This window comes from Taudactylus pleione, unplaced genomic scaffold (assembly GCF_031769625.1).
Source record: "Taudactylus pleione unplaced genomic scaffold, aTauple2 ptg000391l, whole genome shotgun sequence".
Lineage (NCBI taxonomy): Eukaryota > Metazoa > Chordata > Amphibia > Anura > Myobatrachidae > Taudactylus > Taudactylus pleione.
In genome coordinates this window covers 1604312-1622715 of record NW_028284792.1, presented here as the reverse complement: position 1 = coordinate 1622715, position 18404 = coordinate 1604312, and the positions used below count along the sequence as shown (strand labels likewise).

The following is an 18404-nucleotide window of genomic DNA, read 5'->3' as shown; positions in this document are numbered from 1 at the left end:
ATCATGGACGCTCGCATAAGCTGTGGGTGGTAACCCACAGCTATGCGAGCGTCCAAAAGGCCGCTCCAAATTTAAATAGGACAGGCCCTGATTCAGAGCGAGTGCTCTGGTCAGAGCGTCTGGCTCTGAATCAGGGCCATAGTTTGTCACTCTCTGACATGGAAATGTTTTAAAATGGAAACAATAATGAAATACAATGTTGTGTTGATTAGTGATATCAGAGATTGCCAAAACAAATGCAAGTAATGTACTCCATAAAATATTAGGGTATTAAAAAGCCTCCATTGAGTTATCAATATATATATTACTGTACAATGGAAAATCAATAGCATTATGTATAACTGCACATTCTAAAACTTATAACGTTTACTATCAGTTTGGATGCATACGGGGAGATTGGACAATCACAATGCATTAAAAAAAAACAAAGTGTGCACGGAGCATACAAGTTGCAGCTACAGTATATACAGTACTACTCACACTATAAAACGAACATCGTGAGTTCCAATGCAAAAAAATGGTAAAAAAAAAAAAAGCCCGTAATTTGAATGCATGTTCCAAATACAAAAAAATGACGTGGTAGTTTTTTACATTTTCGTTTTTTTTATTATTTCTCATAACTGCACCGTCATCCATTCATACAAAATAAATCACGACCTCCCATCTCCCCCAACCTCCCATCCCCCGACCCTTCAACATATCACATGAAATACAAACGTTGTGAATGCAATGTTGCAGGTGCAGATAACTGGCAGCGCAGCTGTTTGAAAATTCCGATATTTCATCCAATTGAATCAAATACAGATAGCACAAACACCAGCAGCCTCCTGCCCTAGCGGCAGATGATCTGGCAAGGGGATAGGACTCTGGAGGAGGAGGACTACACTTCCCAGTCTGCCTCAGTGCTGGTACGCATGCGCAGTGCCGGGCGGCTGGAGTGGCAAGTTGTTTGTTCCAGTGTAGCAGCAGCTGCTCTCTCTGCACTCTGGAGGAGCTGCCGCTGCTGCTGTTCCTTCCAGTCTTCCTGAACTCATTCTCCTACTAATCCCCCTCTCTCCTTCCATCTCCTTCCCCGAGCTCCTCAGCAGGCAGGGGGGCTGCAAGTAACAGGACAAACCACAATATTCCCTATAGATGATCTACAAATGAGAAGAAGAAAACGATGGAACTGCATATTCTAGAACACAGGCTAAAAGTGGCCAGCATAGCCAAGGAGAACATTCAATTCTTCACCTATGGATTAATCAAACTTGCTTTCTTGTCATCCAAAACCAGGTAAGCGGCTGCCCGGGCGGAGGGAAGGGGAGAATGACACTGAGCTGCTCAGCGGGTCACTCTCACTGGCTGATTCCATAGCAGAGAACCTCAGGAAAACAACTTCATCTTATTGAATTGTTTGATCCCACAGGGCGACAGTGAGCGTCATTAGGTGCTGGGATGCATGAGGCTGAGCACTGAATGAATGGAACAGGTGTTGTTTTTGTCCAGAAAATAAAAGTATAACATAATAGCCAAGCCAGGGCAGATGGACAGGACACAGACAGTTATTTGGCTTTCAGATCTAATGGGAAATGCTCCTACTCTGGGACCTGGACAGGCTACTGGGCATCCATAGGTCTCTAGTGACATGTTTTGCTCTAGGTTTCTGTGCAGTAAACATGAGCTGGATGGTAATTTGGATTATTTATGCATTTTAGTGTTGCAGCAATTTTTTGTTAAGGCCTGATATACATCTATGCTGCAAGAGGAGTCTATATGTACTAGGTTTTAGTGCTAACTATTTAATCTTTCTGTTTGTTAGCTCAATGGTCAGCGTTCATTGTTCTAAAGGTCATTAGCAAAGGGCACATTTGAATGGGTACTAAGGAGAACATGGATAAAGTTTGCATATAGGATCAATGGTTCATCTGAAACAATGGCTTGGTTTTGATAAGGGGGAGTGGCAGCCTATGTACAGCTTGCTGAAATGTGCACAGATATTTGGAGCTTTTGTCTCCCCAGTGGTTCAGCACTGCCATTGTTTGCAAAGTAATTTATTCCAGACCCGTGTTTACTTTCCCTGTGTACTGGGGGATGTAACAGTGTAAATCCCACGTGTAAAAATGAGGTGTGGGTGTGTGACTGCTTGCAGCTCCCCAATGACACAAAGACCAGTTACTCAGCCTGTCTAGAGTTAAATACTTCATTTGATTATTTAATAATGGCTGCTAAACCTTTTTCTTTAAAGTGTCCCTTGGTCCCTATTCAGAGCAGTTAGAAGGTGTATTTAGTTATATATTTGTTTTTGCAGGAAAGAAAGAAGAAAGTAGCCTGTATATGTTAGTATTTATAAATAAAAATAGGGATGAATCCAGGCAGATTTAAGGTGTCTGGTTCCTTTTGTTTCAGTTCTGCCATTCATCACTTCAGTTGTTGCTTGTTTGATTAAATATGTTTACAAAGTGTAGTGCGTAATGTGAGTAAATGTGTCTTTAATATGTAACACAAAAAGAAGCTGTGTCTGTTACAGAGGCCTAGGATTTTTCCATGTATGCAAAATTAGCAGCATGAGGTATATTGGAGGTTGTTTGTGCCCCACACCCACACTAACATTTTGCATTGATTCCTTGTTGTACGTTTTGGACCATTAGTGAGTTTGGAAAATGTCATAGAACCTCACAATTATCAAATGTGTTTAACTTGGACTGCCAACAATGACTGGCCCTAATTCCTCACTTACTATACTGAGGGCTGTATCACAGTGTTTACTGACTGTTGGTTTTATTTTTATTAATGGTCCTATTTAATATAGAGGGCAACATTGAAGTGTCCCCTTTTTAAAATTTTTTTGTTTTTTTTAAACACTCCTATCCCTATTTTTTTCCTGTAAGTTTTCTAATTGTGAGAGACATCTATATATTTGCCTTGAGGTTGTGATTTTACCATAGTGCTTTGTTGAAACTACTAAGAGTGCGTGATTGTGGCCTTGTATTTTTCTTTGCTTTACCATCCTTTTAGCCTATGTGACTTATGTTGAGATGTGATTTGACTGATAAAGTAAAGTTGATAAACAGTATAAACAGTGAGTTCTGATGTCACCACTTCATTGTTCATCTGTGAATAATGCACTCCTCTATTTACAAATATCAAAAGTCATCACGGCCTTCAGCCTTATGCTTTCTATATGAAACTGTTCAATTACTTTTAATATCCTTATTATACTAAAATTATAATAATGGTTCACAACAATTTTCCAATAGAATAGGACAAAAGAAAGAAACTCCTTTTTGGGGGCACTCTTAATAAGAGTGCCCCCAAAAAGGAGTTTCTTTCTTTTGTCCTATTCTATTGGATAATTGTTGTGAACTGTCTATAGCCTTTACTCCTGGGGAGCACCACCAACCAGCTCATGGGTATGGGATGTTTGAATAAACACCCTGATAAATTGAAAGATATGTTGGTTCGTATGGTCTTATAAATTGTATTAATCCAGTGCGGAGTTCCCTCCTGTGCTTTCATATAAAATTATAAAAACACAGGTCTGCGAAATGTAAGGTATTGAAAGCTTTTTTAATAATACTTTTATATTCTTAATTATACTCCTGTGTACATCAAGAAATAGTATATTAAAAAAATGACCACATCACATTTGCCTATAAGGGAGTTACATACATATTTAAGAAAAAACAAGAAGTTTGTTTTTGAAATATTTATGGTGAAATACGAAGAAGTGTAGATGACATTACTGTTTGTGTCTTAATTACATAATAAAATAACAATAAAATCAAATAAGAATAGAAACAAAACCATAATTATTGAAAAAATCGTTATTATCTTGTTTTTTTTTTGTCTTCAAACTTCGTTTTGTTGCTTTTTGCTTATAAGCTTTTTATGTGTCGTCTCTGTGTATCATCCTGCAGTAGTCAGCCATCATGCTGACGACCCTGGTATTTTCTTTCTACATCTTTAACGTCTTGGTGGAACCGTTCACCTTGTTCTTCACTGTAGTCTCCGAGATTATTCGGGAAATGCTCAATATGGGAATTCAAAAAATTTACCTTTAAACTAATATTGCAGCCAAGGTTTGTGTAACTATTAAGCATTTCCTTGACAATTCTTTGTAGTTTGGATTCTTGACATTGCCTAAAATTTTTTAAATCCCTTGTTTGAACGAGTCCTCGCCGAAAGTTCCACAATAATCATTACACGCCCGAAATGTTCATCTTTTATTAACTTTCTTTTATTAACTGGTATAGAACTGCAACGTTCTATTCAACCAATTGAATTAATTTAAGACAATGTTTTATAATGTAGGCAGAATACATTTATTACTTTAAAGAGTATGAAAACAGTAACATAGAAATGCACGTTTTGCAGAAAAACGTGATGTGATATGCAAAATCGGGAGTCATTTTCGTGTTCAGAAGCCAAAAATCTAGAAGTATCACATAAATTCGTTAAAAAAGCTTTTTCATAGCAGACCTGTGTAATGAGTTGGGCATTGTATACAATAATGCCAGAATTGTTGACAGCAAACCAGTTGGGTCTTGGAGGTATAATGCACCTATATCATATTTATAGCGTACAGATTTGGATGTAGCAATTAGGTCGACAACTCAACGTCGATAGTTAAGATGTTGTCAGGCAGTGCGTCTGCAGTCTCAGAATGCAGACGCACTGCAGAATGTTGGTATTATGGCTTAGGTTGCAGATGGGAGTGTTAGGGAGTGGGGGAAAGGGATAGTGTTAGGCGCTAGAGGGAGTGTTTGGGTTAGCAGAATTACACTTACTGGAAAGCTGTAGAATCTCCGGTCCGACTCCCAAGTCACGGTCACATGACCACCATAAGCCACTGCAGCTGTTAGGAGCAGGTAAGTTGACGGCTGGGCCACCAGGGACGATATGTCGACATTTCATCAGTGTCTACATGATGAATGTAGACATGGTCAATGTTGATATTATGACCATGTCTATATTATGAATGTCGAAATATCATACCACACTCAAGATTTTCTTGAAGATAGAGGGGCGTCATTCTGAGTAGGACATATTTGCAGTCGCTTCTCCATAAGGCCGTGGCAGCACACTTACTAGGTTATGCTAACGCGAGATTATGCCTATGTCTACCGAGTATTTGTATGTCTGCATGTGGAAGGCCGGCCCACCCACTGTTTTTCCGTTTGCAGCCATCATCATTAGTATCAGGACTTGCACCCACTCCATGCTGGGTGCAAAAGATCTGCCTGAAACAGGCATTCCCTCTCCATCCACACGCTACGAATGAGAACGGAAGTCGTCTTACACGCCCCTTGATCCTCCCATAGATGGAACAGATCAGCGAGTCTGCATGAGCGTCACCCAGAAACGCCCATTTCATGGAAAGAGTGGTCTGTCACTGAACAGATCACTTAGCCTGCACTTGTAGTCTCTATCTGTGTGAATACATCATGTCTGACGCATGCGCGGTTTGTGATTGCATTCCATGGCACATGTGCAGTATGCCGATATACATAAGATCCATCCACATTTCTGACACTAGGTGCCCATACACTGTGCGATAAATCAGCCGATCCGACGGATTGGTGCGATTTGGCAGCTCTATCGTACCGTGTTTGGGCATGATATCGGATAGTGCGCGCACCCGTGGGGTCGTGGATCACACCTCCAGATCTTACTGTAGGTTCTGTTGATCTGGGGTTGCAATGTGCAATCCCATGCTGTGCTATGCGGGGGTGCTGGCATATCGGGCGGTCGGCCACCCGATCACACTGTGTGTGGGGACCGCCCGATACTTTGGCCGTCGGATCCCCCGTCGCGTCGCAAGGCACCATGTATGGCCGGTTTTAGATTCAGAAGCTCTTTGCTTTATTACTGACCCTGGTTTGCTAGATAAACATTTTGACAGTCCTGCCCAAGACCCGTTTTATAAAAAGGTATATGTAAGAATAGCTCATTGACTCATCGTTGCCTTAAAGAGAAATATTGTTTTCATTAAAATTTAACTACAGGCTCATAACTTTTACTTATACCCCTTTCAGACATACAACCTGGGAAATTTCCTGCTCTGACCCGGGAATTTCTACTGTGCAAATTCCCGGGTATTTGGTCGAGACCCCCCCCTTTCACACTACAGCGTCTACCCGGGAAATTCCCAGGTAGACCCCTTTCAGACATAAGCAGGGTTTTTTAGTTTTTAATATTACCTGCCTCTCCTCTGCCCTTCCTAGCCTATCCCCTCTCCGGCTGCCGCTGATGATGTCATCATCATGCAGCAGGCAACCGACCAATCACTACAGGCATTTTATTTTATTATTAAATTATTTAAATGTGCCGTGCTGGTCCAGCGGGAGTGCGGGCGGCCTGCTGTGGCAGAGACCCGCCGGCGGGTGTCCCCGGCGTCCGGCACTGGGGGAGGTGAGCAGCAGCGCTGTGCGTCCTATATTACGCTCTGCGCTGCCAACTCAAAGCAGCAGTGCTGGGCGTCCTATAGGACGCTCTGCGCTGTAAAAGCTGCTTGGTGCAGCCCAGGAGTAGTAAATTCCCGGGTAGCAGCATTCAGACATAAGCAGGGTAATTTCCCGGGACTTAAGTCGGCCATACCTATCAGACATACGCGGCAACCCGGGAATTTGGCTGAGGCAGGCCAATTTCCTGGGATTCTCAGCATGTCTGAAAGGGGTATAAGGTGCTGTATAGATTTAGATTAAAGAAATGTTGAAATCCTCTCTAAAAAACAAACAAACCATTTATGGCTGCATTCCAAAATTCACAATAACATCACATCATTATTTGTTTGTCTATCCATATATATTTACATATGCATTATTGAAGAAAGAGCAATCCAAGCCATTCTGAAAAGAATGCTTGGTTACTGTAAGCCAGTGAAAATTCATATTGAAATTGAAACCTTGATTAAAGGCACATAACTCTATACGTTTTGATGACAAAAAAAATCTACAAGTACTGCTTCCCTTTTATGGCTCATATACATGGCTTTTGGGAAAACAACTCTATATAAAAGCATATTGAAAACCTTGCACTTTATTGTCACTGTAATATCAGTAGAAGTGGCTCGTATAGTGGGTACAGTCATTAGCATTGCTGTCTCAGCTCTAGCAGGGCACTATCTATGTGGAGTGTTTATGTTCTACCCGTGGTTATGTGGGTTTCCTCTGAATGGTCAGATTTCATCCCAAGTCCCCAAAAAATTAAGCTTACCCTAATATTTATGTGGCAAAGAACTTTATAAGGTGCGGAAAGGCTAATTTTAATAGTCTAAATGAAACTGAATGTGCACAGCAACCTAGGGAATTATTTCATTACAGAGCCCCTTGGGCTGCTACATGCAACTGTTTGCCCTGGGGATTTTCCAAGTCTGTAATACAGAACTGGCAATTTTATTTTGTTATCCACTTGTTAATGGTACTTTGGATTGTGACTAGTTATTGACCGTCTCACTATTTCACTCTGCCCACCCCCATGCTTTTCAGAGGAAAGGAATTCCTTTTACCTCAGCATACATCTTATGGTCCGTGAGTTTGCCCTTATTGTTTTCACAGTGGAACTTATTATTTTTCATTGGAGCTTATTACCTACACTAGAAGCTCTATTGGAGGAACTACAAGTCCCAGATATAACTCTGGGTACATTTATATGGCATTACTTGACTGATCTTCAGCAACCCTTACATAAAGAGATACAGATGGTACTGTCAATCTAAAATACAGTTTATATTGACAATTCAACCCAGTCACTATCAGTTAATCATCATACATGTGGCATATTATTCATGTTTATACTGTATGTGTGGCTAATACCAAATTTTAACTTTGTGCTAAATTGTATATTTTCTATCTCATTTTGCTTCACTAAACATTTTTACAACCGTTACACAGAGATGAGCGCTCTGCCATGTTATTTACAATAACTTTTTTCTCCTTGTAAAATGTGCTCTATTTGTTCTTTTGTTAGTATTCATGACTAAGTTGCAGTGCACCTTTATGTGCAAACTAATGGAGCATGGGCTTGTACAAACTATGAACCATGTTGTCAAAGTGTTTTGAACACCTTTTAATTAGTGACATTGACAGCAATAAAATCAGAGGCGTACAGAATGAGCACCTAATATTGTTAATCCAGCCTTTTTCTCACTTCAATGTGGCATTCATGAAGGATATTTACTACCGTGTTTGTGGAATGTTAATATGCCCAGCATAGAGACGCCCACTGCTGCCTTCTCATATCCATCCGGTGTCATGCACCAGCTTAAACATTGGTAACATTGACAAAGATCGGACAGCCATGCTGCATATGCGGCAAGTCTGACCTGTCCAAACAGTCTCTCCTGACATGCAGAATGCTCTCATGCTTCATTTATGCATACACTGCGGCTAATTTATGCACGCCCATGAAACGCGTTTATACGGTCAGACACTCCTGCGTTTGTCTAGCCTCCCCAAATTGCTGACTGCCTGTCACTCACTTTGCAAATTAATCCTCTGTGCGGGTGTAATCGCAGAATAATCGCTGCATGTGCGCAGTGCGGTTGACACATGCACAATGGAAAACAGTCTCTTGATCTGCGTAAAAATCGGCATTGCGTACATCTCTGAATCAGGTCCTCAGTGCTGTCCATGTCACTTATTAAAGGTACAGTACTCAAAACACATCACCCATGCACATATACCTTGAGATTGGGAGGGCGAAGCTGTAACTTAACCCTTACCACTCCAAGCAGGTTTGGGCAGGCAGCCATGCAAGTGTCAATTGGCCAGTTCACTATGAGAGACTTAATACTTTTATTAACAATACTTATTATTAACTGTCGTACTTCGCAATATTTAGCAGTCACAGTGACTCCTTCATTTTTCAGCCATATGTCACAATAACATGCATAAATGGCAAAGCTTGGTAGTATTAATATACAGTATATGGCAGCATAATTTAACACAAGTTGTGCCCCACACATTTGACCTTCCATCTAGTAGTGGCACCGTGAGGTTCCACAATCTTAAAACCACCCACTAATGTTCTTTCTCCATGTGGACAACCCTGAAAATATTATACAAGTTCTCAATGAAAGAGATGAGTCTGGGAATGAATATATGGTACCTGATCAGAGCTGTTTTTTGCAGTGTGAGGACTTCTGAATTTATGCCTTGGGAGTCCCTCTGTGCACGTGCACTGTAGAAGTCTCCGAAAAGAAGCCCATAGGCTTCTATTAGGCAACGCCATCTATAGATGGCGATGCCTATCGAGTGCAAGCTAGCTTGGTGCATATGGGGAATGCAGTAAAATCTCTGAAAATGGCATTTTCGGAGGTTAGACCACATTTTTGGTGTTGATGCATCCCATCCTTTGTGAATAACTGACCTTCCTTGGAAACAAGTGTAGCCATGGAAACATTTGGAGGACTTCAGTTGTGTTTAAGTGGAGTTGCCCTTTAAGCCAACGAGCAGCTTTTGTTTCCCAACACTTTGGTTTACTGTAGACTGAAAAGTTCCATCACTAGTAAAGGGGGTAGAGTGTGGTGATATTTCTGTTTCTGTTTTCCTGTACTTAAAAGAACACGATCATTTAATATTGTAGATGGCTTATAGTTAAGTTTAATGATGGTTATGGAAAGTACAGCTTATATCTTGTATGATAGTCTTTGGGTATGTGTATTAAATTGTGATCTGTCCCACTGGAAATTAACATTCCTATATCATATTGCAGTAGTGAGGAATATTTTTTTCAGTGATGTGTTTTGTCTTTCAATTACCAGCGATGAGCTCTGATATGAGCCTGTCCCTGCGATGAGAAAGAAGTAAATTGAGTGCTTACATAATCACCTCCGTGCAGTGTTGTCTGGTTTAAGCCACCTTGGTTTAAATCATGGTTTAAGCCAAATGGCTTTTTAAAAGAAATACCTTTTTTTTTTTTTTTTTTACACTGTGACTACAGGCACTGCGCTGTGACTTCTTAAAAAAAATAAAAAGCCTATTATAAGGGAATCCTCCTGGTGTTGTTCCACATTGTTGTTGCTTGTGGTCATCATTTGAATGAGATGAACCAATACAGTAAATTCACACACATCCGATAAATAGGGAAGATGTACCAAATCAGAGAGGTACTAAATCTGCCTAGCATCAGCTAAAGGTCCCCATACATCAGCAATTGATTGCAGCAATCGTGCAATTTGCAATTGATTGATTATAAAAATCTTTCCCTTTTTCAATCGATTGTGGCAATTCTGCAATGGATTGAAAAAGGGAAATATTTTTATACTAATCGATTGCAAATTGCACAATTTCTGCAATCAATTGCTGATGTATGAGGGCCTTTAGACTCCACAAACTCCTTCCCTAACAATCTTGTAAGGACAGGAGAAAACCACAACTAAAGGGGGGTATCCACTTAGCGATTTAGCCAAGCGATTGAACAATAACGTCGTAGTTATCGTGCAATCGCTTGCAAATCGCGCATGCATCGGGCATGTTTTGGTCGGAAGCGGCCAGCGATGCGCGTGCCCGCTGGTCGCTTCCGACATCGCCCGTACATGCTGGTCAACCTGATGATCTCTTCAGGTTCAGCATGTGCGGGGATGAGGTATGTGCCGGGACTGAACGAGTGAACGTTCAGTCTAAGCACATCACTAGCTATACAAACGAGAGCACGATTGCAATGTCGTAATCGTGCTCTCGTTTGTATATCTACAAGTGGGTACCTGCCTTAACATTCTCAATTTAAAGGGTAAACAAATCCAACACATTAAAGAGAAACGCCTCTATAGATTGTAAGCTTGCGAGCAGGGCCTTCCTACCTATATATGTGTCTGTTATTACCCAGTTTAGTTCTATTAATGTTCCAATTGTAAAGCGCAACAGAATATGCTGCGCTATATAAAGAAACTGTTAATAAATAAATAAAATTGTTTACTTGTTTATTTCAATTCAAAACCTTCAGTCCAACTGAGTTGAGTGGAAGGAAGAAAGACTAAGGGGTCTATGCACTAAGCTTTCGAGAGAGAAAGTAGATGGAGATGAAGAACCAACCAACTCCTGTCACTTTACAGACTGTTTGAAAACTGAAAGGAGCTGATTTTTTTGTACTTTATCTCTGTCCAAGGCTTAGTACATAGACACCTTAGTCTGGCTCTTTTTAATGAGATAAAAAATCCTAATAATTTTGGATTGTTAAGGTGCGTACACACGGGATGATTAAAATGCTCGATATTAATGATATCGATCATATCGTGTATTTTCTGGTCCCTTCCAACCCACTAACAACTTGTGATGCATGGACGATTACGATATCGTCCATCGCCCGTGCATGCAGGCCAACCTGGTCGATATCGACCAGGTTACTATAGGGACCCGCGATCATTGATCGCGGGTCGTTGGCCATTGTTGGTGGTGTGCTGGTTGATCGATATCGATCATCCAGCACTCTGGGAAGGTGTAGGATGATCAGTCAGCGATATCGTTATCGCTGACTGATCGTACCGTGTGTACGCTCCATTAATGTTATAAAGCATTAAAACATAGCAATGTTTCACAGTATTTATATAATAAGTAGGATTACATTTTTTTTTTTTTCATTAAAACATTAATGCAAAAAGACAGTTTTAAAAAAACAAAACAAAGACAGTTTAAACCAAATACACAGTCTTTTTGCCGCAAACAAGTCCTGCAAAACTAAGCTTTTCAGAGCTTGTTATAGAGCTCATGTATGCCGTCCACATATAGAAAGTTATGGGGCAGCTCCTGCGATGACTGGCAATCAGAAAGCAGCAGATATCTATGCTATCTAGAGCCTGGTACTGACTTGCACGCAAAGTAGCATGCAACAGCATCTATTGGCTGTGACCTGTCTGCGGGTTTATGTCCTACAAACTCCTTCACTTGTGCATATCCATGCGGCTGAATGTGCAAGGACTGAGATGCCCACATTTAGCACATGTGCACACTATAATACCGATTGGTGCTTCCTCATACGCAGCCATTTATCACACCATCGAAATTGCATCAGCCTATGGCAGGTGTAGTTTCTCTGTCTGACCATGGCCTCCTATGCTTGCGTCTGTGAACGTGGCTGCTGGCATTGACACTCCCATAATACATCCACTGAATGGCCTTTTTTGCATGCACTATAAGCCACCTCCCAGTTACCTACCAGGAACACCCATTGCTTTTCCCACATTCTTTCTGATGCCATCTGAATCAAACCTTTGTGTGTGCATCTGTGTAGCGGATGCTTAGGTGTTTTCAGAGATTTTCACGCAGTTGCAAATAATCGCTCAGCTACGTAAACATCAGTATTGTGTGCTGCTCAGAACCAGGCCCTTAATGCTTTCAATCGTGTTACGTACTTAATTCTGTTTTTAAACACGCGGAAACAGACATTTCCACATGTATTAAGGACAGAATTTACTTGACAAATCTGCCCCTTTATCTTTAGTTGTTTTACTGTTTGAAGAAATAATTGTACATTGTGGAGCTATATTTGTTAGCTATGTGACTTTTCACTTTTCTTTTAGTCTCCGCAGGTTTTTATTGTGCAGGAAACTGGCAAACAATAGGTTTCCCTAAACAAATGAAACCAGATGTATGTGTGCATTGCATAGATGTGGTAATATTTGTGGTAATTAATTTTGGGAATCCTTTTTGCTTGAATAGTGAGACCTATACCATTTTTTACAGTAAAACTTTTTGAATCATTCCTCAGTGTTTGCTCTTACTGTAAAGAATCCTTCGCAGTTGAAGGTGATTTTTTTCTATATTCTTAAATTCTTGCAGTTTTTCCTAATTCATAAAACTGCCTGCTGTAATATCATTAGGCGGCTTGTAGTCAACATCCCAACAGTAGGATGACCACAGTCACAATACCGACATCAGCATCCCGACTGTCAGAATCCCGACAGACTGAGGAGGTAAGTATTAGGGTCAGGAGGAGAGTTCAGATTAGAGTGAGGGTTAGGGATAGGCTGCGGGATGGGAGGGTTAGGGGTAGGTTGCGGGATGGGAGGGTTAGGGTAGACTGCGGGAGGGGTGAGTTAGGGGAATTGTTAGAGTATGGGTTATAATACTTACAAAAATCTGTTGGGATTATGTTGGGATTCCGCTGTCTGTATTCTGACCAGCAGCATCCTGACCGTCAGGATCCCATACCCTCCCCCTTTAGGCATATGTCAAAATACAGACATGAAGACTATGGGAGAGTCTACAACAGGGGTGACCAAGTGGCCAGTCACAGTCTACATATAGATGTAGAGATAGGCAATATTATGGTAATATAGTTTTTTAAGTTCTTGTCTATGTGAAGCTGTTAGTTTAGGTGACATGCAGGTGATGAAATATATAGAAGAGGATTCTCTATATAAGGCATGAAATACATTTCACACTTCAATAACATGCAGAGGCAATACTTCATACACTTCTACACAACGGTAAAGTAGCACACCATATCACTATTAAATTGAAGCCTGCAAAATTGTTGTATGTATTTATAGTGCTTTTAATCTAATGTTACTCAGTGGTACTCCGTACCGGAACTTTTTTTTTTTTTTTAAATATCTGTTTTAATTATCAGTTCTGTATACAGGAAGAAATCTGTGGGATCATTTCAGAAAAAAATCAGTGTAAGATGACTTGTCCAGAGTGTGTAAGCTACTATAAATCTTGTATGAACTTGTAACTTTTAGGGGGCAATTTAATACATCTTGGAGAGAGATAAAATTGTGAGAGATAAAGCACCAACCAATCAGCTCCTAACTGTCATGTTACAGGCTGTGTTTGAAAAATGACAGTTAGGAGCTGATTGGTTGGTGCTTTCTCTCTCAATTTTATCTCTCTCCAAGCTTTATTAAATCTCTCCCCTAAGTGAGTAATGGTACATTTTATTTTTTTTAAAATATGCCAGATCGATCGGTCTCTCTCTCCTCCGCTACCTTTACCCCAGGCGCTCTTTACAGTGGTCCCTTCTCTTTGTTTCATGACATGCCATAACTGATTTATTATATCCCATCCTCAGCTTGCTGAAGGTTCCATAGCCAAGTATCTTCCCAATATAAAAAGATAAACTGTGCACAATGGCCTAGAGGCCTATATCGTCAGTTAGTAGCTATGTAGATAAAATATGAAAAAGCATTTATTAAATAGCAACAAATTATTAGCAGCACATATGTTGGGCCTCTGAAAAAAAAATAGTAGGTAAGCAGTTTGTTACATAAATGCCAATAAGGATTCCTTTTCCTTATATTGGCCTGTTGGTATTGGCATGGTATGGGCCTAAGACTGAGAGTATGTCCCTTTTTTAGATGAACATTTGATGTAGTTAAACGCATCAAGTGACCCATACTGTTAGTAGTTATTCTATCATAAGGTTTTCCATGATAACTACAGGACTTACCGACTGTGCTTTTGAGAGGAACCACTAACTGAGAGTTGACATCATCGCTAATCCGGACCCCATCAATATCTCCACAGAACTGGTAATACCAATATTTTAATGCTGGACAAGTGTCATTCTCTGTTTTAATCTGGATACACACTGGAGCGATGTCTGACCACTATGTCGTTACCTGCCGAGTCAGAATGAAATATCGTCTGGATTGCTTAGTGTGTACGCCCATCTGTGCGTTCCCACGGCCGTTAGTGCTGCACGACCAACCAGACAATATCGCACGCTGCACCATGCAATGAAGGACTGAAAGAGGGATCGTTCCATCATTCATTACATCATTCTGATGTGTACCACAAGTATGATATGTCGGCCGCCATATCATCCGGGTACACATCGTCTAGTGCAGGGGTGGGGATTAGCGATCCTCCTGCTGTTGTTGGACTACATAGTCCAGCATGCTTTGCAACAGTTTAGCATGGCCAAAAAGTAAAACTGTGGCGGAGAATGCTGGGATGTGTAGTTCTACAACAGCTTATTGCCCACGCCTAGTCTAGTGTGTACCCAGCATTAGGTCCATACTATACCAATACCAACTGGCCAAATTGAGAACAAGGAATCCTTATTGACATTTATGTAACTAACTGCTGACCTACTACTATATTCAAACGCCCGACATATGTGCCGCTAATAATTATTCTATCTAAGCCATTGTTACTATTTTATATGTTTATTATTTAATAAATGCAATTACATATTTTCTGTACATAGCTATTAACTGACGTTATTGGCCTCTAGGCTATTGTGTGCTATTGAAGTTGATGTATTTGAAGCAGGGAAAATGGGCAATCCTAAAGAATCTGAACAACTTTGACAAGGGCCAAATTGTGATGGCTAGCTGTCTGGGCCTGTGTATTTCTAAAATGGCAGGTCAAATGGGGTGTTCCTGGTATGCAATGGTTAGTACCTACCCAAATTTGTCCAAGAAAGATTAACTGGTGAACCACCGACAGGATCATGGACACCCAAGGCTCATTGAGGCGTGTGGGGTTCAAAGGTTAGCCCATGTGGTCCAATTCCACAGAGCTACTGTAGCACAAATTGCTGTTAAAAAGTTAATGCTGGTTATGATAGAAAGGTATCAGAACACACGGTACATTGCAGCTTGTGTATGGGGATGCGTAGCCTCAGATCGGTCAGAGTGCTCATGCTGACCCCTGTCCACCGCCAAAAGTGCCTACAATGGATAAGTGAGCATCAGAACTGGACTATGAAGCAAAGGAAGAAGGAGCCTGGTCTGATGAATCAAGTTCTGTTTCACATCATGTGGACGGCCGGGTGCGTGCGTGTGTGTTGTTTACCTGGGGAAGAGATTGTATCAGGGTGCACTATAGAAAGATGGCAAGCCGGCGAAGGCAGTGTAATGCTCTGGGCAATGTTCTGCTGAGAAACCTTGGGTTCATGTGGCGTTACTTTGACACATTCCACCTACGTAAACATTGTTGCAGACCAAGTACACCTTTTCATGGCAATGGTATTCCTTGATGGCAGTGACTTCCTTCAGCAGGATAATGCGTCCTGCCACATTTCAAAAAATGCTTCAGGAATGGTTTGAGGAATATGACCGAGTTCAAGGTGGTGACTTGGCCTCCAAATTGCCCAGATCTCAATCCGATCGAGCATCTGTGGGATGTGCTGGTAAAACAAGTCCAAACCATCAAGGCCCTACCCCTCAGCTTGCAGAATTTAAAGGATTTGCTGCCAATGTTTAGGTGCCAGATACCAAAGGACACCTTCAGAGGTCTCAATGGGTCCGAGCGGTTTTGGCAGCACAAGACGGTCCTTCACAGTATTAGATAAATGGTTTTAATGGTATGGCTGATGGGGGGTATATATAATCTCTCAGCACTTAATTTTTCACAGATTCAGCATGAGGCAAATAGCTATGGCATTAAAATTTGCAAGCTATCCTAATATAAAATTTAATTTTATGTACCGAATATTATTATTATTACCAGTTATTTATATAGCGCACACATATTCTGCAGCGCTTTACAGAGAGTATTTGGTCATTCACTTCAGTCAGTCCTAATATAAACACTTACTGCTAGAAGTCCAGCTTTGATTAGTATTTTGTAGAAAATATATTGTACAGGTCAGTTGAAATTTTTAAATCTTGCCTAACTAAACAAAAGCAGCTGTGGAAGCGTATCTATTATTACAGTTAAGAATGTAAAGTGATTCTCAGGTAGTTAGACCCAGATGAAACTTATCTGAAGTAAGCCGACTGATCATTACATTGTATATGTATTAAATGGTTTGGTTTCTAATCTTCTCGCAGTATGAATTTGTAGTACCACAAACTATAACCTCTTTACTGTGTTTATATGACGTACATATTTTAAAATAGGTTTATTTAAATTTACAGTATTTATATTGTGTTAACTTAGTAACTTTAGAGACTGAAATAAACAGACCTCATATTTTGGAGAAGAATGGACAGGATCTGAATTCATTGTAGGAGTACTCGTTACCTAATATTTCTAGGAATTTAGACATGTTTCGGAAAACCATCCGATTTATAAATATCCTGGTATAATAATAGGCCCACTCAAAGGGTTGCCATTGCTGGATCCAGCAATTTGACAGGCATCTATTTGAAGAACACAGGATTATAAAGATCTTACTCCACCTCCACCTCCATCATAAGCAGTGAGGAGATTTTAGTACACGTGATGACAGCTGTTTTTAGTTGTGTAGTGCACATTAGATAATGGTACTTATTGTTAAAATGCTACATGTAATTTCTATAAAGAACTAAAAATAAATCAAAAGAATCAAAAAACTACTAACCACACATACAATTTCAATAGCAGGAATGATAAACAACTTTTTTGGGTTTGTTTATTTATAAAAAAAAAAAAACAACAATTTTTTTTCCAACCCTGGTCAGAAAGCATTAAAACATGGTTAATCAATTATTTTTCTAATAAATAGCAATGTTTCACAGTATTAATATAATATGCAGGATCTTTTTATTAAAACATTAATGCAAGTTAAAAACTTTTTTTTTTTTACTTTTTTTTTCAACCCCTGCAATGTAGCCAGTATCAGACATTTGGTGAGATGATTCCACATTGAAAAACTAAACCACAATGCCGAATAATTATTTTTGAGGCATTTGATTGAAGATGAGCGCTAATCCACCTGGGCGGGATGGGATTGGCTGGATTTTGTCCTTCTGGGCCTTTTACATATATAACCTGATTAGACTCTGATCCGAGGAACAGGAGAAGTTCCCATGTCTCACCAGCTCTAGTCCAGTTTTAGGTCTCTTTCTAATTAAGTAGAAATATAGGCAATGGCTCAGCTTGAGGGGAAAAACTGGTATCATTAATTTGTGATTACCACAACATGCATGCCCAAATACATCAGTGCATAAATTCATAAATGTACCTTATGAAACAACAGAATTTCTATCCCAGTATCACATCCAGAGGAACAAAAAACAAGTTTATCATTTAAGTTTTGCATCAAAATGCATTATCTGCAAAAGAAATGGGGGAAAAACATTGTTCAAGACTGGATAATTTTATATGTTTTATATGATAAACAGATCATGAAATAGAAAATCATTGTGCCAAATGGATAGATCTAAAAATGTGAACAGTGCCCCTTACAGCTCTGGGCTTTAGCCCCCACCCAAAAAAAAAAAGATTCTCAACTTCTAAGTTTAATGTGTGCAGCATGTAACAACAGATAAAGAAGTGTGTGCCGAATGACTACATATGTATTTGGATAGTGTGATTAATACATTTTACCAAGAAGTATCTGTTCTTCATTTGCGCTTAGAGAAACAAGATACCCTGTGAGATCGCCTTTTCACTGTGTCTTACCAGTTCTTGTATTCTTATGTTATTTTTAAATATCTGAAACTTGTAACCAGATGACTTGGAGAAAATAGATGGTCTGTACATCTGTTGCTGAACACATTTGTTCCTGTCTCTTTTTATCCTACCATTATGTCTACCTAGTCCAATCTG

At 40.1% G+C, this 18404-nt stretch overlaps 1 protein-coding gene across 1 annotated transcript in view; it reads left to right on the top strand.

Moving 5' to 3' along the window:
* The first annotated feature begins 903 nt into the window (after positions 1 to 903).
* Positions 904 to 18404, top strand: part of CASTOR2 (cytosolic arginine sensor for mTORC1 subunit 2) — a 205068-nt gene continuing 187567 nt past the window's right edge. The window contains exon 1 of the mRNA XM_088445855.1: positions 904 to 1275. Coding sequence (XP_088301981.1) covers positions 1163 to 1275 — 113 coding nt within the window. The 5' untranslated portion in view covers positions 904 to 1162. The remainder of the gene's footprint in view (positions 1276 to 18404) is intronic.